Here is a 23,296-nt window from a genome sequence, read left to right as displayed (position 1 = left end):
ACAAGCCAGGAGGTGCTAGAAGCAGGAGGGTTGAGTGATCAAGGGAGGGAGGTCAGGAGAAGGAGGGCCTTAGAGCTTAGAGGCTGAGAGCCACAGTATAAGTGCAGACTCAAATAGAGAGGAGTCAGAGGTTGGCCCTTTTCAGAGCAGCAGGACAGTTCCAGTCCTGATTTGCCGCCCCCTTGATGACACCCCGATCGAGGAGAGTCCTGCATGTTGCTGAGGAATGGGCCAGACAGGCCCAGAGGAGTAGCCCAGCCCCTTGACACAGTCTTTGTCTACTTGGTAGGGATCCAGAGAAAAGGCTAGAGAGGGAAGAGTGGAGCTAGTGGTCAATTTCAGCAACATCTTAGCTGGATTATGGTGAACCAGAGAACTCTACTGTGTTGTTATTTTCTGTTAATAAAGAGCTAATTGCCTCCTGTGTGTGTGCCTGCCCTGTGGATAACCTGGCTCCTTGACAGCTCCTTGACAACTTATTGCCTAGTTCAGGGGTTAGCAACCTTTTTCAGCCATGGGCCAGTCCACCGTCCCTCAGACCATGTGGTGGGCCAGATTATATTTGGGGGGGGGATGAACAAATTCCTGTGCCCCACAAATAACCCATTGATGCATTTTAAATAAAAGGACACATTCTACTCATGTAAAAACACGCTGATTCCTGGAGCATCCACGGGCCGGATTTAGAAGGCGGTTGGGCCACATCTGGCCCCCGGGCCTTAGGTTGCCTACCCCTGGCCTAGTTATTGCTGGTGCAGTACCACATCATAACCACATTATACAGTATAAAGTTGGGAAGAAACAGGAGTTAATTTATCATTATAATTTATACTCCTGGTTCTTCCCAACATATACAGAAAGCGGGGGGTAGAATGGGACAAATACCTTCGCTCTTCTCTACTTCTTCGTAACGCTGGAGAAATTTCCTTTTCCTCTCTCTGGTTTGCGCCCCCATGGGCTTGGCAAAGTCGCGAAAGACGCTGGGATTGGTAAGGTCCAGAGTCTGGCACGTAAACACAAATAGATCTTTCTCACGCAGGCAAAACACAGCGAGGGGGCAACTCTAATCCCCGACAAAGAAGCCCAACAGCAAAACACCCAAAATGCCCCCCACTCCGCCTATGGAAGAATGGTAGGCTTGGCAGAATGAAGACTCACCTTGATCTCAGTTTCAACCACACAGTGGGAAACTGTTTTAACTGCTATAACAAGAGTGTCTCCGGATCTTATACTGAAGCTCATCCAAAATAATACTTAGAATATACTGGACCCCATTATGTTGTTTTGAAAAGGGCTATCTAATGTACCTAACGGTTGGAGACGCAATAGGGATAATGCTTCTGTAAAACATAACGTATTTTTCGTCCCATAGGACGCTCTGTCCCATAGGACACACCTAGTTTTTTGGGGGGGAAATGCAACCAGGTTGAGGAACGGCGCTGCGCCTCCCTGCTGTCCCCCAAGCTTGTGGGGCTGGCCGATGTCTGCCTCAGGCGGCAGGATGCTATCCGCAGCGTGGGGAGCCCTGCGGGGAACTCCTGCAGGGCTCCCCACGCTGCGGATGTCTGCCCGGCACGCGGGGCGCTCTGCTTCAGGGCGCCCCACCTGCCGGGCGGCAGGCTGCTATCCGCAGCGTGGGGAGCCCTGCGGAGAACTCCCACAGGGCTGCCTAGGCTGCGGATGTGTTCCCGAAGCGCCGGGCGCTCTGCTTTCAGGGCGCCCGACACTCCAGGAAGCAGGCTGCTATCCACAGCCTAGACAGCCCTGCCGGACCTCCTGCAGGGCTGCCTAGGCTGCGGATGTGTTCCTGAAGCCTGGAGAGCGAGAGGGGTCGGTGCGCACCGACCCCTCTCGCTCTCCAAGCTCTAGCGAAAGCCTGCATTCGCCCCATAGGACGCACCCAGATTTCCCCTTCATTTTTGGAGGGGAAAAAGTGCGTCCTATGGGGCGAAAAATACGGTATGTTTCTTCATTGTCCTAAATTGAAAGATTTTTGGCAGACAGTAACTGAAACCATCAACAGAACTGTACAAAACAAACTTACATCAACAGAGCAAATTATCGTCTTGAACTATATGCCCAGCACATGGAACCTTACAAAATGACAATATGGGTAGACTCTTTGTGCCCTTACCAAGGGAAGAAGACTGATACTGATGAATTGGAAAGATAAAAATGTGGCTCCCTTCTACGATTGGATTGAAGACCTACACAAACTTGCAACATATGAACAACTTGCATTTAAATGCAGACTTGCCGTGGACAAATCCAATAGCATTTGGAATTTATTCTACAAATACTGTAATAGGTTAGGATCTGGTGAAGTACAATAGGTAAAGGTAATGGGACCCCTGACGATTAGGTCCAGTCGTGACCGACTCTGGGGTTACAGCGCTAATCTCGCTTTATTGGCCGAGGGAGCCAGCATACAGCTTCCGGGTCATGTGGCAAACAAGAGCAGCGCATGGAAACACGATTTACCTTCCTGTCAGAGCGGTACCTATTTAACTACTTGCACTTTGACGTGCTTTCGAACTGCTAGGTTGGCAGGAGCAGGGACCGAGCAACGGGAGCTCACCCCATTGTGGGGATTCGAACCGCCAACCTTCTGATCGGCAAGTCCTAGGATCTGTGGTTGAACCCACAGCGCCACCCGCGTCCCATGAAGTACAATAACAACCTTGTAAAATATGCAGTTTTGGACTTTCCCCCCTGTCCTCTTTGTTTTCCCTTCACCACATCTGGTGCACATATAGTTATGTACTTTTTGAATTTTCAATAAAGATGCTTTTTTTAAAAAAGAATGAAGACTCACCTGGGAGTGGTAGTCAGCAAGCACCCACGGGAACACTGGGTATTGCATGAGGTCGCTGTAGGTGCGCCCGGCCAGAGTGTTCAGGTACATGAGGTAGTCAAAGTTGCTGATCTCTCTCCTCTGCCATGACACAGAAGCAAGGATTACTGACCCGTAGAAAATCTCCTGTAAGAGTTACGTCCTCTCGGAGAATGAAGGTATCATTTGCTAACACGAATGGGTTCTGGATCTGGATATGGCTCCGTCTTGGAAAGAGGTTCTACCTCACAGACCTCACATGCTACGTTTCCTCGACCTCTCACCTTGCCAGGAGGGTCTACTGGCCCCACTCTCTGGGATTCAGTGATTTGCTGCCTCTGCTTAGTGAGGTTCCATTGAGCTATGGTTGCTCACAGCCAGTGACGGACGTAGTCACCTCTGTCAATTTGCCTAATCATTAAAGAAAAACCCCACACAACCATTTAAGTTAGTGGCCGTCGGGATACCTCCTAGAAGTGAATTCCATAAATCAATTCTGCATGGTATGAAGAAGTTTCTTTTGTCCTCCCTCAGCCTACCAAGGAAGTCAGGAACAGTCAAAATGTATATGGCAGGCATAGGCAAACTCGGCCCTCCAGATGTTTTGGGACTACAACTCCCATCACCCCTAGCTAACAGGACCAGTTTTCAGGGATGATGGGAATTGGAGTCCCAAAATATCTGGAGGGTCGAGTTTGCTTATGCCTGGTATATGGTGATCATTATTTACATGAATATGCATTGTGAAGGAAGTTAGTCATAACTGATTGTCCGTTTCACACATGCGCATGTTTATTTTAGAGTGGCTTATAGGTTGCTTAGGGATGCGGGTGGTGCTGAGATTTTTTAAAAAAGGAAATAATTTTATAAGTTGTGTGTCTTTGTTTCTCAACCTGTATTGTGTTATTTTATGCACTGTGACTTGCTGCTTGTTGGTTTCAAAGTTAGTTTGAAACCAGGGATTTTCATTTCTTTACCTGCCACTTCAAGAGCATCGTCTTCTCCCTTCCAGCGCTTCTCCTGCAAAAAAAGGAAGAGGAAAAAGATCACGCTGAGAATTTCTCCTCTGACAAAGGAGTAGTGGCAAAGGCCAGTACAGTGGAACCTTGGTTCCCAAATGGCTCAGTTGCTGAACAAATCAGCTCCCGGACACCGCAAACCCGGAAGCAAGTGTTCCGGTTTGCGAACGTTTTTCGGAAGCGGAACGTCCGACGCAGCTTCCGATTGAGTGCAGGAAGCTCTTGCAGCCAATTGGAAGCCGCACCTTGGTTTTGAACTGTTCCATGAGTCGAACGGACTCCCGGAATGGATTACGTTTGAGAACCAAGGTACCACTGTATCAGCTAGTTGTGCTTACTTCTTTTTAAATTTATACCCCACTTTTCATTAATTGTGGTAGCATTTGCACTTTGGAACTTCCTGCCTATCGAGATCCACTTGTACTCTTTTCAGAGCTTGCTAAAAACATTCTTGTTTAGAATGCCTATCCAGATGCTTAGAAAGTTGAGGTAATTTTAATCTGTTATTAAAGTTTCAACTTTAGTATGCTTTTGTATGTGAACTTTTCTTGATTCTGTTTTCTTATCTTTTTCTAAACCACATCAAGACTTTTAAAAATCAAGTATAAATTTTATGATGATGATGATGATGATTTTTTTAAAAAAATGTTGCATAGCAATAGTTTGGACACGACTGAGACCACTAATGCCCCCCCCCCCAAAAGAGAGTTACAACACAGGTGAAATGGGACAACCAAACCTCTGTATTGGAATAGTCACCATTGCTGGTGAGCAGGGCCAGCCCAAGGCATATTGCCGCCTGAGGCAAAGGACAATATAATGGTCCCCATACTATGTGCAGACACTGAGCAGGTTAATGTAGAAAGTGGAAGGCAGGTTATACAGCACACAGAGCACTGTGTTCCAACAAAGAGGAATGCCCGGGGGTTTATGCGCCCATTTCACAGCTTCTGCCACCCAAAGTAGCACCAGCCCTGCAGGTGAGAGTGCATTTTCCTCTCCCACCTGAACATTTTTTTTTCCAGGAGGTAGACAGCGCAAAAGTAGAAAGCAGAGGTAAAACTTGACAGCCACCAAATGAGCACTGTGCTTTATTGATATTAATTAATGCATGGAGAAATGTTGGAGATTATGCCTTAGTCTTAGTTGGAGAGTATGCCTTAGGGACGTGGGGGCGCTGTGGGTTCAACCACAGAGCCTAGGACTTGCCGATCAGAAGGTCGGAGTTTCAAATCCCCACGATGGGGTGAGCTCCCATTGCTCAGTCCCTGCTCCTGCCAACCTAGCAGTTCAAAAGCATGTCAAAGTGCAAGTAGATAAATAGGTACCACTCCGGCGGGAAGGTAAACAGTGTTTCCGTTTCTGTGCGCTGCGCTGGTTCGCCCAAAGCAGCTTAGTCATGCTGGCCACATGACCCGGAAGCTATACACCGGCTCCCTCGGCCAATAAAGCGAGAGGAGCGCCACAACTCCAGAGTCAGCCACAACTGGACCTAATGGCCCTTTACCTTTGCCTATGCCTTAGTCCACATTGGTTTTATTTTTTAAAAAAAAAAATTGGTATGGTATGATGTCCCTAGTTTCATCAGAGAAACGCTGTAGGGTATGGAATTATGTGACCCCCCAAGCCAAGGAGATAAGTAACTGTACAACCTTTAGAAGACATCTGAAGGCAGCCATGTATAGGGAAGCTTTTAAACATTTTATTATGTTTTCATATAGCGCCTCAGCGCCTAGGACTTGCTGATCATCAGGTCGGCGGTTCGAATCCCCGCGACGGGGTGAGCTCCCGTTGCTCAGTCCCAGCGCCTGCCAACCTAGCAGTTCGATAGCACCCCCGGGTGCAAGTAGATAAATAGGGACCGCTTACTAGCGGGAAGGTAAACGGCATTTCTGTGTGCTGCGCTGGCTCGCCAGATGCAGCTTGTCATGCTGGCCACGTGACCTGGAAGTGTCTGCGGACAGCGCTGGCCCCCGGCCTCTTAAGCGAGATGGGCGCGCCACCCCCGAGTCGGACACGACTGGCCCGTACGGGCAGGAGTACCTTTACCTTTACCTTTTATGTTTTCATATATGTTTGAAGCCACCCAAAGTGGCTGGGACAACTGAGTCAGATGGGACAGGAATAAAGAATAAAGTAATTATTACGGAATAAAGGTAATGGGACCCCTGACAGTTAAGTCCAGTCGTGACTGACTCTGGGGGTTGCGGCGCTCATCTTGCTTTATTGGCCGAGAGAGCCGGCGTACAGCTTCCGGGTCATGTGGCGAACCAGAGCAGTGCACAGAAACGCTGTTTACCTTCCCGCCGGAGCAGTACCTATTTATCTACTTGCACTTTGACCCTGCTACGTCGCCAGGGTTAGACACAGGGCAATGATTGCACGGGTGCTGTGAGGACTCTTGTGTAGCAGCCTGATCTGTCCTTCAGCCACAGAATTCTACCAGATAAGGTGACCAGCCAGAGAGCATCACAACCCTGTTCTGAGTCATGGGCTGAGTGGCTTCCGCTGGTTGGAGCTGCCTGTTTCACTGGGAGCTGCAGCCAGGGCCCTTGGGTGCCGCCTTTGACCTGGCATGTTGCAAACCAGGCAGGCATATGCTAATGGTCTCCAAGGGCTTGGAATTTCCTGTTGCTTAGAAACCAAAAGTTTCACAGGCGGCATCACAAGAGCTGACTAGAATATCACAGGAACAGGGTAAGTCAACTTCTCCCAAAGCAGATCCTACCTTATTTTAGAGTTTAGATTTTAGAGCTTGTAATCCTTTTGGAAATCTGGAAGGGATAAACATTTCCCTTGCAGTCCAAGTTTGTCCCCCCCCCCCCCCAACTTCCAAACAGTGGCAACGATAAGGACCCATTGTTTGAAGGAGATCAGTGGAAGAAGTTTGCTAACAGAAAAAGCTTGTGTTCAGTGCCAGATCCACTCGGTGGGCTTGCTTAGTTTCCCAAGGTGCCAGGAGCTAATGCACTTTTCTGTTTATATACAGAAGCTTAGCAACGCCGTCGAGCTGCTCAGATGAAGTCTCTTCATCAATTCTCTACACAGAATATCTTGTGTGGGTTTCATACCAGGAATATTTCTACCTTTTTCTTTTTAAAGGCTGTATAAGAGGAACTTTTTCTCCCCCCCCCTGCACTCCTCCTAGATGAAACTAAAGAGATGAATTCAATTGCTTTGCTCTCCGATAGCAAGCTGCTTTGAGCCAAACAGAACCTGCACATCACAGCCTTTGTGAAATGGAGGTTCTCTTTAGTTTAAAGCAGCCTGCCAGCGGGAAGCAAAGCAGTTTGAATCCATCTCTTTAGTTTTATGTAGGAGGACGGCTGGAAAAAGCTGTCAAGTGAGCCAGGATACGCGATTTGTACGTTTCCTAACAGAGGGACTCGATATGTGTCTCTGTCAATCAAGGGTCAAACTATACACGAGGCTTGAAAAGTTTTGTTTGAAATGCTCCTCTGGTTGGTTTTATTTAGCCACAGGGTGGAGAGGATGCATTCCTCTGTATCTTGTCATGCAGGGATGGATGGGTTAACCCTTTCCTTTCCAAAACAACGCTGTCCCAAAATAACAGAATGAGTGACGAATCTGGACCCCCAAACTTTGGGAGAAAATGGGAGCTGAGCAACCAACATCACTGTGTCTTGGAGTGGCGAAAGACTCTGCTCCTTACATTAGAATGCACGCAAATGGCGCGTTCTCAGATTCTGCCTGCATCAGTCATGCAACTTGCAAATAACAGCGAGAGCTGGCTTTGCAGGAGAAAAACAACACGGCTGGATTCACAGAAAAGGGCCCTTGTTTTTCAATGATGTGCAGGATTTAACTCCTTGCTCATCAAGCTGATGAGTGGTGGGTAAGGCTGGGCAATGTATCAATCCATCATCCAACATCAGTTTCAAGTCCACACTAATGGTTTCGTAAAATTCGACATGGCGCTATATCGCGAATCACAATGTGTGCATGTGTGCTATGTAAGAAAACATGATATGGGAAAAACCATAGAGCTGGTCATCACTTCTCTCCTGATTCTTTCTGTCCCTGTTGCTCTGTACTATAACATAACAGTTGTAACAATACGTTAAATAAGTAAAATGTGTCTGTTTTAGACCACTTAAGGTAAAAGGTAAAGGACTCCTGGACAGTTAAGTCCCATCAAAGGTGACTATGGGGTTGTGACGCTCATCTCACTTTCAGGCCAAGGGAGTCAGCATTTGTCCACAGACAGCTTTCCAGGTCATGTGGCCAGGACTAAACTGCTTCTGGCGCAATGGGACACCGTGATGGAAGCTAGAGTGCATAAAACGGCGTTTACCTTCCTGCCGGAGCGATACCTATTTACTTGCACTGGCGTGCTTTCAGGTTGGCAGAAGCTGGAACCGAGCAATGGGAGCTCACCCCGTCGCGGGGATTCAAACCGCCAACTTTCTGATCGCCAAGCCCAAGAGGCTCAGTCGTTTAGACCACAGCACCGCCCACGTCCCCAACTACCACTTTGTAGTAGCAGTTACCAAGGACATTACCTCGTTCACCTCTGCATAGTTACATCCTTATTTCAGACATCGTGATATATAGGTATATCACAATGTTATAGCATCAGTTACAGATTTCAAAACAAAACAAATTCCTTCCACTTCTATTAGAAGGGTCTGGAAACTTCTGTTTCAGTGTATCTGAAGAAGTGTGCATGCACACGAAAGCTCATACCAAGAACTGACTTAGTTGGTCTTTAAGGTGCTACTGGAAGGAATTTGTAATGTTATAGCATGATATTGAAGACCAGACTTTGCTTAGCCCTAGTGGTGGGGGTGGGGGTGTTAAATCCTGCTCCATTATAGGCAGGATTCATAGGCAGGATTCAATACGAACCCCTTCCTGGGCATTGAAGCCCCTGCTAAAATGAAGATATCCTCCACCCATTTTATCCTCCACCCATTTTAGCAGCGCCTATTTTGATCGGAAAAATTTTAACAAACCTTGGAGGGAATACTTCCGGTGACAGTCAGCAACACATTTGTGCTTGCAAAATACACCAGTACTTTCCCCCTGCATGTAATGGTAGCTACTGGACTATAAACCACCCTACCTGGCTCCAGTTAAGACTTTTCCTTAAATTATTTTCTAACTTCCCCCAAAAAATAAAAAAAATCATTTTGGTAACCTGAATCCCAATCCTGATAAGAGCACCACAGCTGTTAATCAGGCCAAAGCTGGTTTTATCTGGATGCTGTTCTTTAGGGCAGACAACCTTCTCGTTCTCCAGACCATCTTACTGGCTTTGACTAAATAAAAAAGTGATACGAAGTGGATACAGTTTTCACGAAAACAAAAAGATCCGAGAAGTCTCTTCCAGGAGTAGAGTCTTACTGAAAGGCCAGATGGATCTGTATTGGGAGCCAAGGTTGTCCCCTGCCATTATTTTATTTTGGAGAAAGCTAAGTGTTTGGGCGAATGTGGGATCCTGGCACAAATTGTTAAGGGCCGCAGTATGTTATTGAAATGAGCTGAAATGCATTATCTCCCATCTGATCCCTGCGTCTATGTACTTGCACATGATTAATGAGTAGTCAAAAAGCCTGAAGGGCTTGTAATGAAACCTTTCTAATGGAGAGGAGTGTTGTAGACAAATCTATATTCTTTCTCAAACAATCATTCATCAAAACGGTGATTTGACTCTTCACAATTAAATGCCGGAGATTTCGGTTCAGCTGGGGCTCAGCCAAGTGGAACCAGTGCTCATCGCTACCCTGCAAGCACCTACAAAAAGTGCCAAAAAAACTATTTCCGGAAAGTACGGACAACTCGCAACTTGCTTGGGGGTTGGGTTCCGGGGATTGCGTGTAAAGCCAAAATCATGTCTAGTCAGAGCAACCCCAGAAATGCTCCCATGTGACTATCCCTTCCTTTCCAGAGCTGGTGTACCAAATGGGTCTTTCCCCTTATATAGGAATGCGGGTGGCGCTGTGGTCTAAACCACTGAGCCTCTTGGGCTTGCTGATCGGAAGGTCAGCGGTTCGAATCCCCGCAATGGAGTGAGCTCCCGTTGCTCTGTCCCAGCTTCTGCCAACCTAGCAGTTTGAAAGCACACCAGTGCAAGTAGATAAATAGGTACTGCTGTGGTGGGAAGGTAAACAGCATTTCCATGCACTCCGGTTTCTGTTGCAGTGTTCCGTTGCGCCAAAAGCGGTTTAGTCCTGCTGGCCACATGACCCGGAAAACTGTCTGTGGACAAACGCCGGCTCCCTCAGCCTGAAAGCAAGATGAGTGCCGCAACCCCATAGTCGACTTTGACTGGACTTAACCATGCAGGGGTCCATTACTTTTTTTACTTTTCCCCTTATGCAAGGTGGAGAGCTTTTAAAGTCTCTGCCTTGCTTATCAGGCTCTGCGAAGGACTTGTGAAGGCTCTGGAGGCATTTGCATGGATGGCCCCAGATGTCTCAACCTTTCCAGAGCCTGGGAAGCTGTCCACTTTGTGGGCGTCTAATTTGTGCTACCTTTGTGGGGCTACCTTTGAAGGTGACTCGGGAACTACAACTAATCCAGAATGCGGCAGCTAGACTGGTGACTGGGGGCGGCCGCCGAGACCACATAACACCGGTCTTGAAAGACCTACATTGGCTCCCAGTACGTTTCCGAGCACAATTCAAAGTGCTGGTGTTGACCTTTAATGCCCTAAACGGCCTCGGCCCAGTATACCTGAAGGAGCGTATCCACCCCCATCGTTCTGCCCGGACGCTGAGGTCCAGCGCCGAGGGCCTTCTGGCGGTTCCCTCATTGCAAGAAGCAAAGCTACAGGGAACCAGGCAGAGGGCCTTCTCGGTAGTGGCGCCTGCCCTGTGGAATGCCCTCCCATCAGATGTCAAAGCGATAAATAACTACCTGACATTCAGAAGACATCTTAAGGCAGCCCTGTTCAGGGAAGTTTTTAATCTGTGATATTTTAGTGTATTTTTGGTTTTTATGGAAGCCGCCCAGAGTGGCTGGGGAAACCCAGCCAGATGGGCGGGGTACAAATAATAAATTATTATTATTATTATTATTATTATTATTATTATTATTATTATGCAAGTGCAGCTGTCCAGCTGCCAAGCACATAAAACTGCACTTGCACAGGTTAAACATGTACGAGTTGTGAGTCAACTGTACTGCATTTTCTTGCAGTTTACCTACGGACGTGCCTCACTCAGTGGCATTTTCATCCTTTCATTCCATTGGCCCTTTTCACTTTCATTTGGCATCCTGCTGCAACGGGTTTAGCTTGTGCTAGTCTTCCTTCTGTTAGTCCACTGATGCAGAAATATACCTATTCTTTTTTAAGCGCACCGCCCGCACAATCGATGTGCCTACCTCAGCAATCAACAGATATTTACAAATTGATTGCCTGCCCTGTGCATTTCCTTTCAAAGTTAATGGATTTCCCGAGGAGCACCCCGGTTGGTCTTTCGCAGCAAAACCAACGAAGAGTATAGTGCCACCTTTAATAATAAAATTAATAGAGTGGCTTGTCACATAACGGCCCATCACAAAGCCATCTACGGCTGCAATCCTAACCGTGGTCTACAAAGAAGTAAGCCGCATTGAATTCTGGGGTGTTTACTGCCATATAAGTGAGGTTGAGGGGTGCGGGTGGCGCTGTGGTCTAAACTAAGGTTACCAGATGTCCCCGATTCCTGGGGACAGTCCCCGGATTTACAAATCAGTCCCCATACAAAATCAATTGAAGTTGAAATGTGTCCCCGGATTCACTGAAAAAAATCTGGTAACCTTAGTCTAAACCACAGAGCCTAGGACTTGCCGATCAGAAGGTCGGCGGTTCGAATCCCCGTGACAGGGTAAGCTCCCGTTGCTCGGTCCCTGCTCCCGCCAACCTAGCAGTTTGAAAGACCATCAAAGTGCAAGTAGATAAATAGGTACCACTCCGGCGGGAAGGTAAACGGCATTTCCATGCTCTGCTCTGGTTCCCCAGAAGCGGCTTAGTCATGCTGGCCACATGACCCAGAAGCTGTACGCCGGCTCCCTTGGCCAATAAAGCGAGATGAGCGCCGCAACCCCAGAGTCATCCACGGTCAGGGGTCTCTTTACCTTTAAGTGGGGTCAGCCTTTCTTTCTTTGGCTTTTAATTAGTTTATTAAAGGTTTTTCTTGTATAACATGCTAACTGAGAAAAACACAAATAGTGTCTCCACTTTCAATTCACAGAGTCTGTTTACATTCGGTGTGAGACACTATTGTCATATGCATTATGCGGTTGTGGGAAAAGAGAGAGGAGAGCAGGGAGGGAGATGGGGGGGGCTGTTCTATTACATCCTTTCTCACAACCTGATTTCACAGTTCATTCTATCTTGTTTCCCTCACTCAGGCATCATGCAGGGAGGACAGGAAAAGGGCAAGAACACTTGTACAAAGGATGGATAGTTTAAAAGAGAGAAAGCTGTCAAATCCAAATGATCCTCCTCACTTTGAGGATGAGGCTTGGACATTAACTGAGCAAAACACAAAGTCTACAGAGAGCAAAAGAGATTACTTCTTTCCTTGGGAAGAGAACAATAAAGAATGATGCGTTCCATCAAAACCATGATTAGCTTTGCAAAATGTGCTGGCACAGTTGCATTGCTGCACCACTAGGGGCATTGGTTTTAAAAACTCAAAATAGGAAGCAGGTTAAGGCTGTGATATGTGGCGCTGTGGGTTAAACCACAGAGCCTAGGGCTTGCCGATCAGAAGGTCAGCGGTTCAAATCCCCGCAACGGGGTGAGCTCCCGTTGCTTGGTCTCTGCTCTTGCCAACCTAGCAGTTCAAAAGCACGTCAAAGTGCAAGTAAATAAATAGGTACCGCTCTGGCGGGAAGGTAAACGGCGTTTCCATGCGCTGCTCTGGTTCGCCAGAAGCGGCTTAGTCATGCTGGCCACATGACCCGGAAGCTGTACACCAGCTCCCTCGGCCAGTAAAGCAAGATGAGCGCCACAATCCCAGAGTCATCCATGACTGGACCTAATCGTCAGGGGTCCCTTTACCTTACCTTTACCTCACTACCCCACTTGCCTGGGAGTAAGTCCCAGGGAATCCACTGGAACTTGTTGCCGGGTAAACATAGTTAGACTTGCAGCCTTTGGACATGCAACCTGCAGGTAGCAACAAGCAACCTAAACACACACAAAATCGATAAACACTTCAGATAAAAGAAAGCCAATGAGGGAGCTGTTGGGCAGTTGTAATTGTATGTCAATGAATATGTAGATAATGTATACTGGAAAGCAATTTGTGTATCTATGTGTGCATGTTGTTTTTAAAAAAACAACTTTCATTGTAGAGAACTAAGGGGAAAGCATTCATAGGAAGCGTCCATGCTGTGATGGATTTGGTGACTGTGGGTGTATATCAAACAGGCAAATGGAAGGAAATTGGCTTGATAGTTAATTTTCACTGGTTTCCTCCAACAACTAAGTTTATTGGCTTTGGATTGGTACTGAAGAAGAGTTCTGTACCCGATTGCCCTGACTCAGCTAAAAATCTAGGGGCATAGGCTGAACCAACTGAACTTTGGGCCAAACTCATCATGTCTCTGTTGAGCTGCTCTGCCTCCACGCATAACAGCTGATGTCCGGGGTAGCGCAACTGCTACAGCTGCTTCCTTGAGCATTAGCTGAGGAAGCCCTGCTGCCCCTCCAGCAGCAGGATGAAGACAACGTCCCCTTCAGGCTCTGGGGAGGGTCTCCTCATGAGCCAGAGGCTTGTTGAGGCTGCTCCTCCAGCTGCCCCTGCAGCTCATGAAAGCTTGCACCCCTGGTGCAAGGGGGGGAAAGCTTTCTGTCATTCTGTATTAACAGTATTTTAATAAGAGAACCGTGCCCAGCAAAAAGAAGTGACCTGTATAGATTTAACAGTTATATGTGTATGTGTTTTTAATTCAGGTTCAACAATAAGCAGCAGCAGATCTCACTGGGACACTTTCCTTGGACTCCTTTAATTCATCTAATCTGCGTCGCACTCTTTTCGCTGGGAATGGCTAAAGGGGGGAAAAATCCCAAGGGGAAAAAGGTCACCTTGAAAGTTGCTAAGAACTGCATCAAGATCACATTTGACGGGAAACGCCGCCTTGATCTGAGCAAGATGGGCATCACCACTTTCCCCAGGTGCATCCTGAAGCTGAATGATGTGGACGAACTGGACCTCAGCAGAAACATGCTCAAGAAGATCCCAGACTCAATTGACAAGTTCACGAACCTGCGCTGGCTGGACTTGCACAGCAACCAGATTGAGAAGCTGCCAGAAACAATAGGAAACCTACAGAGTCTCATTTTCCTGAACCTTTGCAACAACAAGCTAACGGCCCGGAGCTTGCCCATGGAGCTAAACCAGCTCAAGATCTTGCGTAATCTCAATCTTGGCCTCAACCACATCGACAACCTCCCAACCACTCTGGGGCAACTGAAGGAGCTGCAGGAAGTTGGAGTATTTGACAATTTACTGAAGAGCATCCCAAACAGCATCACAAAGCTCCCTAAACTCAAGAAGTTGAATTCCAAGCGGAATCCCTTTCCTGGGCCCACAGAAGAGGAGCTCTACATTGACCACATTAAGCGCCTCGAGACACTCTACGTGGTGGAAGAAAAAGATCTTTGCTACCCATGCTTGAGGAAGTGTCAAGAAGAGAGGGACAAGCTGAACAAACTGAAGAACACGGCGCCTGCCCCTCTCAGAAAGCCAAACTTTTCGAGCCTCATGACGCCCAATTCTACGGCAAAGGAGAACCAGGCAGATTGGAGGTGAATGGGCTACAACCATCACCGATGGATGCATGGCCAATAGCGAGGTAGAGGCAAGGCACAGTGTGGCCCCTTTGCATCCAGTCATTGTAATCTGTCCCCAAGCAATAAAAGTGCTCTTGATCACATAGCTCTGCACCCACTAAAAGAGGTTCTCCACTACTACTAAGCATGTGTCAGTCCACCCAAACAGAAAACAATATACACATATTGACAGGCTTGGAGCCCTGATCGGTGATCTATAAACCTGCTGGCCACTCTCACCCATGGCATGAGCAGCTCTTCAGTTTGGGGCTAGAGGAATGTGCAGGGATCGTCACCACAGTTGCGCTGAGCTTCAGATATTCAGCACTACTATGGAGAAGACCCTTGCCTGACCAAGAAGAAAAGGCGTGGGGATTTTTGGGCACTGGGTGGAAGAGGTATTCCAAGAGTTTGCCTGTCCACTGCTAAAGCAAAACCCAACCTTCCCTTTTAGCTTAGAGAGGAATAGTGAGGGTTGATGTTTTGTGGTTGGGTGGTGGAGCCTGAATACTTTCCTACTCAGCCCCTAAATAAGCCCAACCTATTTTTCTTGTTCTGGACAGGGTGGCTGTTTGGGTAGTTGGCAGTGCCTCACCACCCATGACCAAAGCAAGCTGCTGGTCCTCTCCTCTAGCTCTAACACCCATCCCTCTCTCCAGCTCCAAACTTAGCAGATAGGGGACGGGGAGTAGAGGACACAGCACAAGATATTATGAGCTGTCCTGTGAATCCGCTGCATGAAATAGTGGAAGAACGTTGCCTCAGGAGAGAGAGGAAAATTCTCAGGGATGATTCACACCCTGGCTGGCACTTTCTTGATCTCCTGCCCTCAGGCAGAAGATATAGAAGCATGATTAGTAGCGCCAACAGGGTAAAGAACAGCTTCTATCCGTGGGCTGTCAGGCTGCTGAATGAAAAGATAACAACAGGGCAACTGACTTTCGGGTTTGGTGGGTGTGCGTCAGTAAACGAGGGGAATTAAGACTAAGAGAGCTGAGTGGGGGGTGCTCGTGTAATCTCACTGTATACAAGTTGTACAAGTGACAGTAAAGTATTTCAATATTGCCCCCGATCTCATGTACAGGTGCAGGGTAAGTTCAAAAAGAGAAAGAGCAGCGAATTTTGTCCTGGCAACCAAAACTAGCCCCAAATTGTGGATCGTTGGCCTTGATTGTGCAACACCACACAAAAAAATATAGGCATATGACCATTGTCCAAATGCATGATCTCTCGAAATAACTCATTTGCCCAAACCATATATCTTTTGCATTTAACATATAGCAGCATACAGGCATGTAGAATCCAACATGTGTAAGTCTGATAACCTGTGCTTTGGATCTCCGTCTTGTTTGTTGCAAGGTACACACATCATTGGTTTACATGGTGTGTTGCAAACACACATCATTGGCTTACACACAGCGAACCCTACCATGCAATGGGTACAGGTCACCTTAAAAGAAACTGCTGTCAGGATAGTGAGGGAGAGAGAGGGGGAAATATATATATATAAAACAAACATGCTCATGCACATATTTTTTTAAAAAGACCATAGTGACTTGCTCAAGGCCATTCTATGAACTTTGTAGGGCTTTCTGCACCCAAGCTAAGCACTCTGGCCACAGAATACACACCAGTTTGGAATGCCCTTGTTTCTGCAATGTTAGCGTTTATACCATATTTACTCGAGTCTAATGCGCACCTTTCTTTTTGGCCAAATCACATTGCGAAAATCTGGGTGCGCGTTACCTTCAGTGGCGCATTTACATTTGCCAGCAAACATTTCTCTGGTTTCAAGGTTTTGAAAAGTGAGCTGCGCGCATTAGATGCGATGGCGCATTAGACTCGAGTCAATACGGTAACTAACCTTGGTTTCATTTAAAAGGAAGGGAAACGCAAAACTGGGTATGCTGGGTTCTGTCCTCCACAGCGAGGTATGGTAAAAAAAATAACAATTAATATATTGTTGTGCTTCAGGTGACGTTTTCAAATTGTACTGTGATTTGCGACGTCATGTATTGTTTTTAAAATGTTGATAGCTGCCTTGGGAGGAGCAATACCTGCCGAACAATTAAAAAAAATTGGGGAACAAAAGCTGTGAACACACTCCAGTTTGCTCTGCATCCACCGTGCTCCTATGGCTGGTTTGTGAAGACACATTCGTACGGCAGTCCACATCTCTCCTGTATTTTTCTTTTACCTTTTTTCTTTTTAGAAATACTGTGTTTTGTTGCATTCCCCCCCAGATCAGCTTCAACCCAGTTCGAAAACCTAAGCCCTATGGAGACTTCCAGGTCCCTTTCTCCACCTACCGGCAGGGGGCTGTTTAAGAATACGGCCAACTATACAATGCACAAATCTACTTCGAAACACAGACAACCTCTCTGACTTTTAAGCTGGCAATGTGCCTATGGTTTTAAGGCATAAGCTTCACTGAAATATATTCGCACACTTCCTGTTTTGCGAAGGGCATAAGAAAGCAAAACTACACTCGTACCTTGGATTCCAAATGCCTTGTGAGTCGAACGTTTTGGCTCCCGAACGCTACAAACCCTGAAGGGAGCATTCAGGTTTGCAAACATTCTTTGGAACTCAAACTTCCAATGCAACTTCCATGGCTTCTGATTGGCTGCAGGAGCTTTCTGCAGCCAATCGGAAGTCGTGCCTGGGTTTCCGAGCGTTCTGGAAGTCGAACGGACTTCCGGAACGTATTCTGTTCAACTTCCAAGGTACCACTGTATATTATATTAAAGTGCTTGAAGAGGTGTGTGGAACTCCCTCTTCCCTTGAGAAAGTGCACTAGGCTGATTTAAACTCTTTTGACTTCCCTCAGGACTCCTCAGATATTTTGTTTAAGGAGGAATGTCCAAACTCATTTTAAGTTTTGCTTCAGGCCAAACTTGGGTGGCAACTTCTTGTTGTTGTTTTAAATGAACCTCAAATGCAGTATCAGTTATTATTGGAGACAGTGTGGTGTAGTGGTTAGGAGCGATAGACTCATAATCTGGGGAACCGGGTTCGCGTCTCCGCTCCTCCACATGTAGCTGCTGGGTGACCTTGGGCTAGTCACACTTCTTGAAGTCTCTCAGCCCCACTCACCTCACAGAGTGTTTGTTGTGGGGAGGAAGGGAAAGGAGAATGTTAGCTGCTTTGAGACTCCTTAGGGTAGTGATAAAGCGGGATATCAAATCCAAATCCAAACTCTTTAAACTGCTTACAAGACTGCCTTCCTCATGCCAGTAAAGAGTTGCGGTTGGCCTATTGGTCACTGCATATGCTGACCACCCAATTTTGAATGTTGACATTTCTATCAGCTTCTTTTATGGCCTCGGTGCATGTATAATGGAGCTTTGGAGTTTCTATGTTCAGAGTGAACAAAGTCAGGTGTATTACTGCAGGCAAGCAATTCAACTGATCTTTGTTCTCCAGCATCAACAATTTAGAAAATAAGTTGGTCTATAAGGCAAGCAGAGAGGACCCGAAGAAGCTCCAATTAAACAGTGGAGTAGGAGAGCTTGGGGGGGGGAATGCATCTGCGCCCCTTTGGTTTCAGATAGAACATGGGTGGACAAGTGTAAAAACCCCAGGAAACAAATTTCCACAGCCCTCTAGCCGCTACGGTGGCTCGTTTCCCAGAAATTTAGCGTTGATTCTGGAAGTGCATGCTCAGTTGTGACCAAACTAAACCTCCTGGTGTATATTTTGCTTTGTGAAGTTTCACCTGAGTTCTTTGGGTGAATCAAGGAATATGTACAGTTACTGAGTGTGAAGAAAACTGGGAATGTTTTAAACACTCTGGGAATGCTAAGCAAGAAATAGCAATCAGTGATCAATTCCGTTTCTTGGTAATTTCTTCTTGGAATATTTTCACCTACGTATTATTTCAGCTATTGTAACTCATATCACTGTCACTCATCTTTGAATTAAAAAAATAATGATAAAGGCAAACAAAAAAATTACCATTATTATTTATGTTGGAATGGATTACAATTTCGCTTGTTATATTCACATCCACACAGCAAAGCCATAGCAGAATGAGACAGACTGAGAGGAAGAGTTCAGAAAGCTTTGGTTTCTGGTTGCTGACTGAGTAGAGAGCTGTTTCAATGCTCCTGACACACAAGAGTTGTATTTTCTCTAAAGAAAAGATTCAACTTTCTTTTGCAAGCCTTCACAAATCTCAGTCTTTTGTACCTTCTCACCCACAATCAATCCTGCAAATATCTTTTTCTTCTTCTTTTGACTACTGCTAGCTAAAGGGGGGGGGCAAAAGAAGTCAACACATTCCACTTCACTTTTGTCACTTTTGCAAGTGTTCACTCATAAATCCATTCTGCCCAATTGTATCTACATTTTTTTAATAGATAAAAAGATCCATACAAAAATTTGCACATGAATAATATGTGTAAACTAATATACACCATATGCAAATCCCAGCACACCCTTTGTCAGGTAACAGGGGGCACATTGGTTTAAAATGCTCGCTACAGTTCTAAAAGAGAACAAAAGGCTTATCAGTTAATTAATTAATGCAGTTGTTACCTTATATTAATTGATGCTTCCGTGATGCCTTTCGATTTCAGATTAGGCTTCTTCGAATAAAATCTGAACCGGAACGAAGAAAATACAGCAACAATAGAAAGGGCTGATTCATGCTCAGAAATCATAATTGCTTTAGAAATTAACTTTTAAGGATTCCAGTATGTTTTGCCAGCTAAGCCCCAGTGTAGTTCAACCATCAGTTATGTGCTCAAGACAAGCTGCTGATAGGACTGGGAAAACCTTGCAAATACAATGGTACCTTGGTCTACAAACTTAATCCGTTCCGGAAGTCCGTTCTTAAACCAAAGCGTTCTTAAACCAAGACGTGCTTTCCCATAGCAGCGCGGGACTCAATTTCCAAATGGAACACACTCGACAGGAAGCGGAATATGTTCTGCTTCCAAGGCAAAGTTCACAAACCAAAACACCTACTTCCAGGTTTGCAGCTTTCTTAATCCAAGTTGTTTATAAACTAAGCTGTTCTTAAACCAAGGTACCACTGCACCTCCTTCAGCTTCTCAGAGTAGAACACACACACACACACACACACACACACACACGTAAGTAAAAAATCACTTGAATTTCCCTCCACATACAATTATTCCATAACACCAGTTCATTTCCCATACCACATTTTGTGTTAAGATTAGCTTTGTCAAGGCTGAGGAGGAGGGACAACAAGAAGCAACAAACACAGCAGAAATATATGAGCTCATAAACCCACATATTATTTGAAGGAGTTAACAGAATATCTTAGCTGTCAGGAAGAACCTTATTCAGTCAATTTTAACTCAAAATATGCTAGCAGGGGAAAAACCAACTGGCTCAGGAAATAATTACATGGAGGGGCAGTTGTTGTTGTTGTTGACGTGTGTGGATTGTGGGATAGTCATTTTTCAGTTATTAGTGCACATGCAAGACCAGGAAGGATAGCACAACAACGAAATAAGTTTCTGCATGTGGGCTGCCAGGCTGAGTAAAATATTTACACATTTTGCAAATTTGCGCTGCGCAATGTGGACTACAAATCCCGGAATACAGGACAGGTGGGTCCAGGAGAAAAACACATGCCTTGATATTCTGATTAATACAAAAAATAAAACTTCATGTTTGTAAGGAGAGATCTGGGAAATTGCTTTGCAATATTCAGCTACATTTCCAAGATATTGTGACAGTTTCACCAGCCTTCTTTTTCAATAGGGTAATAGCGGTTCTAGGCAAAACTTGTCACAGTGGAGCAAAGAGTTCTTGCTCCCAAAGCAAATTGCAGCCCAACAGACTGACAAGAATAATGGCATTGTTGTGTCACTGGGGGAAGTTAGCACAGGATCAGGCAGGAGGGAATGTCCGTCAGTGCACTAAAGAGCCTTTGGGGACTTTGAGCTCTCGTGTCAGGTACCTTTTCAGGGTTTTCGTCCTGTCACTGTTGTGGAATACAAGGAATATGGAGTAGCCACTTCTGAAGAAGATTTCCAAGGCAATCTCCTGTGAGAACAAACCAATGGCAGAATGGTGAGATTACAATGGAAAAGGGAATGCATGATCTAAGTAATGCACGAAAGGGTAAAGATCGTTGAGTAAGCGGTCCTGCCAGGCTTAGTTCACCTTGGAGAGGAACAAGGTAATAAATGCTTTTCCGACTGCTGTATGGGAAAGCACATGAATCTGACCTTTGGAGACTTTGTGAGTAAACCATTTTTAACTTACCAAATGTGTGGTCTTTCTCTATGCTAAGGAAGTGTCAGAATTCACAAGGGTTTTTAAAGGTCTAACAGCCTATATTTCCATGCTTTACTTTCCTGCATGTTTTGTGATTTTAAATCTCTGCTAGGGTTCTCTCACCACAGAGTACTTGCCCCAAACCTAGATCTGGGCATCCAGGGCATTCTCCCTTTTATAACTATTTTTCTTTGCCACCAACAGTAAGGAGTTCTTAGCTCCTTCCATCCAGGCAACCCATTTCCTCTCCCCGGTTAGGAACGAATCCAGGTTTTCAGGTCAGATTGTGGTTTTGCTGAGCCAATCTCAATACTTTAGTTTACTCGTTCAGATTCTTTCTCAAACACCAGTTGCCTGAGGCCCTTCCCTATATTCTTAGGCTTGGAAGAATGCTTGAATAACATCCGCCGGGACCACATAACACCGGTTCTGAGAGATCTGCATTGGCTCCCAGTACGTTTCCGAGCACAATTCAAAGTGTTGGTGCTGACCTTTAAAGCCCTAAACGGCCTCGGCCCACTATACCTGAAGGAGAGTCTTCATCCCCATTGTTCAGCCCGGACACTGAGATCCAGCTCTGAGGGCCTTCTGGTGGTTCCCTCATTGCAAGAAGTGAGGCCACAGGGAACCAGACAGAGGGCCTTCTCGGTAGTGGCGCCCACCCTGTGGAACACCCTCCCTTCAGATGTGACGGAAATAAGCAGCTCTCCTATCTTTAAAAGACATCTGAAGGCAGCCCTGTTCAGGGAAGTTTTTAATATTTAACGCTGTACTGTTTTTAACACTTGATTGGAAGCCGCCCAGAATGGCTGGGGAAACTCAGCCAGATGGGCGGGGTATAAATAAATTATTATTATTATTATTATTATTATTATTATTATTATTATTATTATTATTATTAATATCCAAAACATTTTCCAGGACTGTCTTGCCAAACTTTGGATTCTATTTTTTTGTCTTCTTCAAAATCCACAATTTGTTTCTGTTATTCTATTACTAATGCAAGGTTTCAGTATGGAATTTCTTTTACAGAGATCGCCAGAAAGGGAAGCACCTAACATTCCCCCTCAGCAATGTTTCCCCAAAACTTTGGGGAGGGAAATAGCTCAGATCCCTCCTTACAAATGTCAGCACGACCGCTAGCCAAAGAAGCACTCACAGTCCACGCATGCTTACAATTCCCCCCTCCGTTTTCTTTTCTGATCATAGAGCTATATTTCTTGCACCCGCAAGGCCATATATTGCGGCTGCATATTGTCAGATATCCTGTACCAAAGGAAAGGTCCGTGCTAACAGCTGGTTCCTACCTGTAGAAGAAAGCACATCGGATGGATCTCTTTAATGTCACTGTAGGAATGGCAGGAACATGTAGTCTGTCCTGTGGCTGGGTCTTTGTCACACAAGCTATGAATGAATGTATCATCGATGCTAGAAGGAAAACAGGAAATACGATATACGGTATCTTTATTGTCATTGTCCCATGCAGAACAATGAAATTGAAAAACTACATAAAACTACATAAAAACTACATAAAACTACCACAAAACTACATAAAAACTACATAAAACATTCAAAAACCCCTAAAAACTCTAAAACCCCATTTTAAAATACACTATACTATATAGACCCCTTATGCTGCATTTAGAACCAGAATTGCATTTGCGTAGAAACTGTTTCTCTGGCGGCTAGTCCTGGCCTTTATAACCCTATACCTTCTTCCAGAAGGCAGAAGCTGAAAGAGATCATTTCCGGGGTGTGTACTATCCTGCGCTATCTCTGCCGCTTTCTTATGGCACCTGGCAGCATAGATTTGATCTAAGGTGGGAAGAGTGCACCCAATTATTCTCTCTGCAGTCTTTACAACCCTGGATAGCATTGTTTTTTCCCTGGCCGTACAGCTCCCAAACCACACACAGAGACCATAAGTTAATACGCTCTCCACAGTGCAATGGACATTAATCAAGGACTACAGCATTGACTTGTCATCCTTAACAGGAAGATTGGGGTGTTCCTCTTGTTTATTCCTCTTCTGTACACAATCAACAATCATGTTGGATTGGCTCTGCAAAACAAGCTAACCTGTTGCTCCCCCAAAATCAGAAGTAATTTGGCTTTTTTTCTGAGCCAATCTATCTTGTAAAAGATGTCACCCAGTCCCTACCTCCAGTCAGCCCCATTCACTTCCAGCTCAACCAACCCTCTTCTCCATAGCAACATCTGCCACGCTCTGGCAGTGCCACAGGGAATGTGGAGGTCTTTCCCCCCCTCTCTCTGGTGCCAGGGCATAAAGTTATTGCCGCCCTTGGAAAGTTAGCCAAACCTTGGGGAAATTACATTTCTCAAGGTCTTGGAGCCTTATGGATTAGAGGTTAAGCTGGGAATTCTCCCCCGGTT

The 23,296-nt window shown here is 45.8% G+C and overlaps 2 protein-coding genes across 2 annotated transcripts in view; one reads left to right on the top strand and one right to left on the bottom strand.

The window, feature by feature from the left end:
* WDFY4 (WDFY family member 4) overlaps nt 1-23,296 on the bottom strand; it is a 204,254-nt gene that overhangs the window by 40,889 nt on the left and 140,069 nt on the right. Inside the window, exons 44-49 of the mRNA XM_081864118.1 lie at nt 22,210-22,330; nt 20,583-20,668; nt 19,184-19,246; nt 3,811-3,853; nt 2,816-2,935; nt 886-1,003 (exon numbers count right to left, since the gene is read on the bottom strand). Of these exons, the coding sequence (XP_081720244.1) occupies nt 886-1,003; nt 2,816-2,935; nt 3,811-3,853; nt 19,184-19,246; nt 20,583-20,668; nt 22,210-22,330 (551 nt within the window). The remainder of the gene's footprint in view (nt 1-885; nt 1,004-2,815; nt 2,936-3,810; nt 3,854-19,183; nt 19,247-20,582; nt 20,669-22,209; nt 22,331-23,296) is intronic.
* LRRC18 (leucine rich repeat containing 18) lies at nt 6,397-14,750 on the top strand. Its single transcript, XM_081864433.1, has 2 exons — nt 6,397-6,549; nt 13,766-14,750. Exon 2 carries the CDS (start codon nt 13,857-13,859, stop codon nt 14,622-14,624), a length of 768 nt encoding a protein of 255 aa, XP_081720559.1. The 5' UTR covers nt 6,397-6,549; nt 13,766-13,856; the 3' UTR covers nt 14,625-14,750.

This window comes from Podarcis erhardii (genome assembly GCF_964252035.2).
Source record: "Podarcis erhardii genome assembly, chromosome: 5".
NCBI lineage: Eukaryota > Metazoa > Chordata > Lepidosauria > Squamata > Lacertidae > Podarcis > Podarcis erhardii.
Note: the sequence above shows the minus strand (reverse complement) of the source record. Positions and strands in the feature narration are given on the sequence as shown.

What these genes read in the sequence shown, in the direction of transcription:
- LRRC18 (XM_081864433.1), top strand. Translation starts at nt 13,857, where the DNA reads ATGGCTAAAGGGGGGAAAAATCCCAAGGGGAAAAAGGTCACCTTGAAA.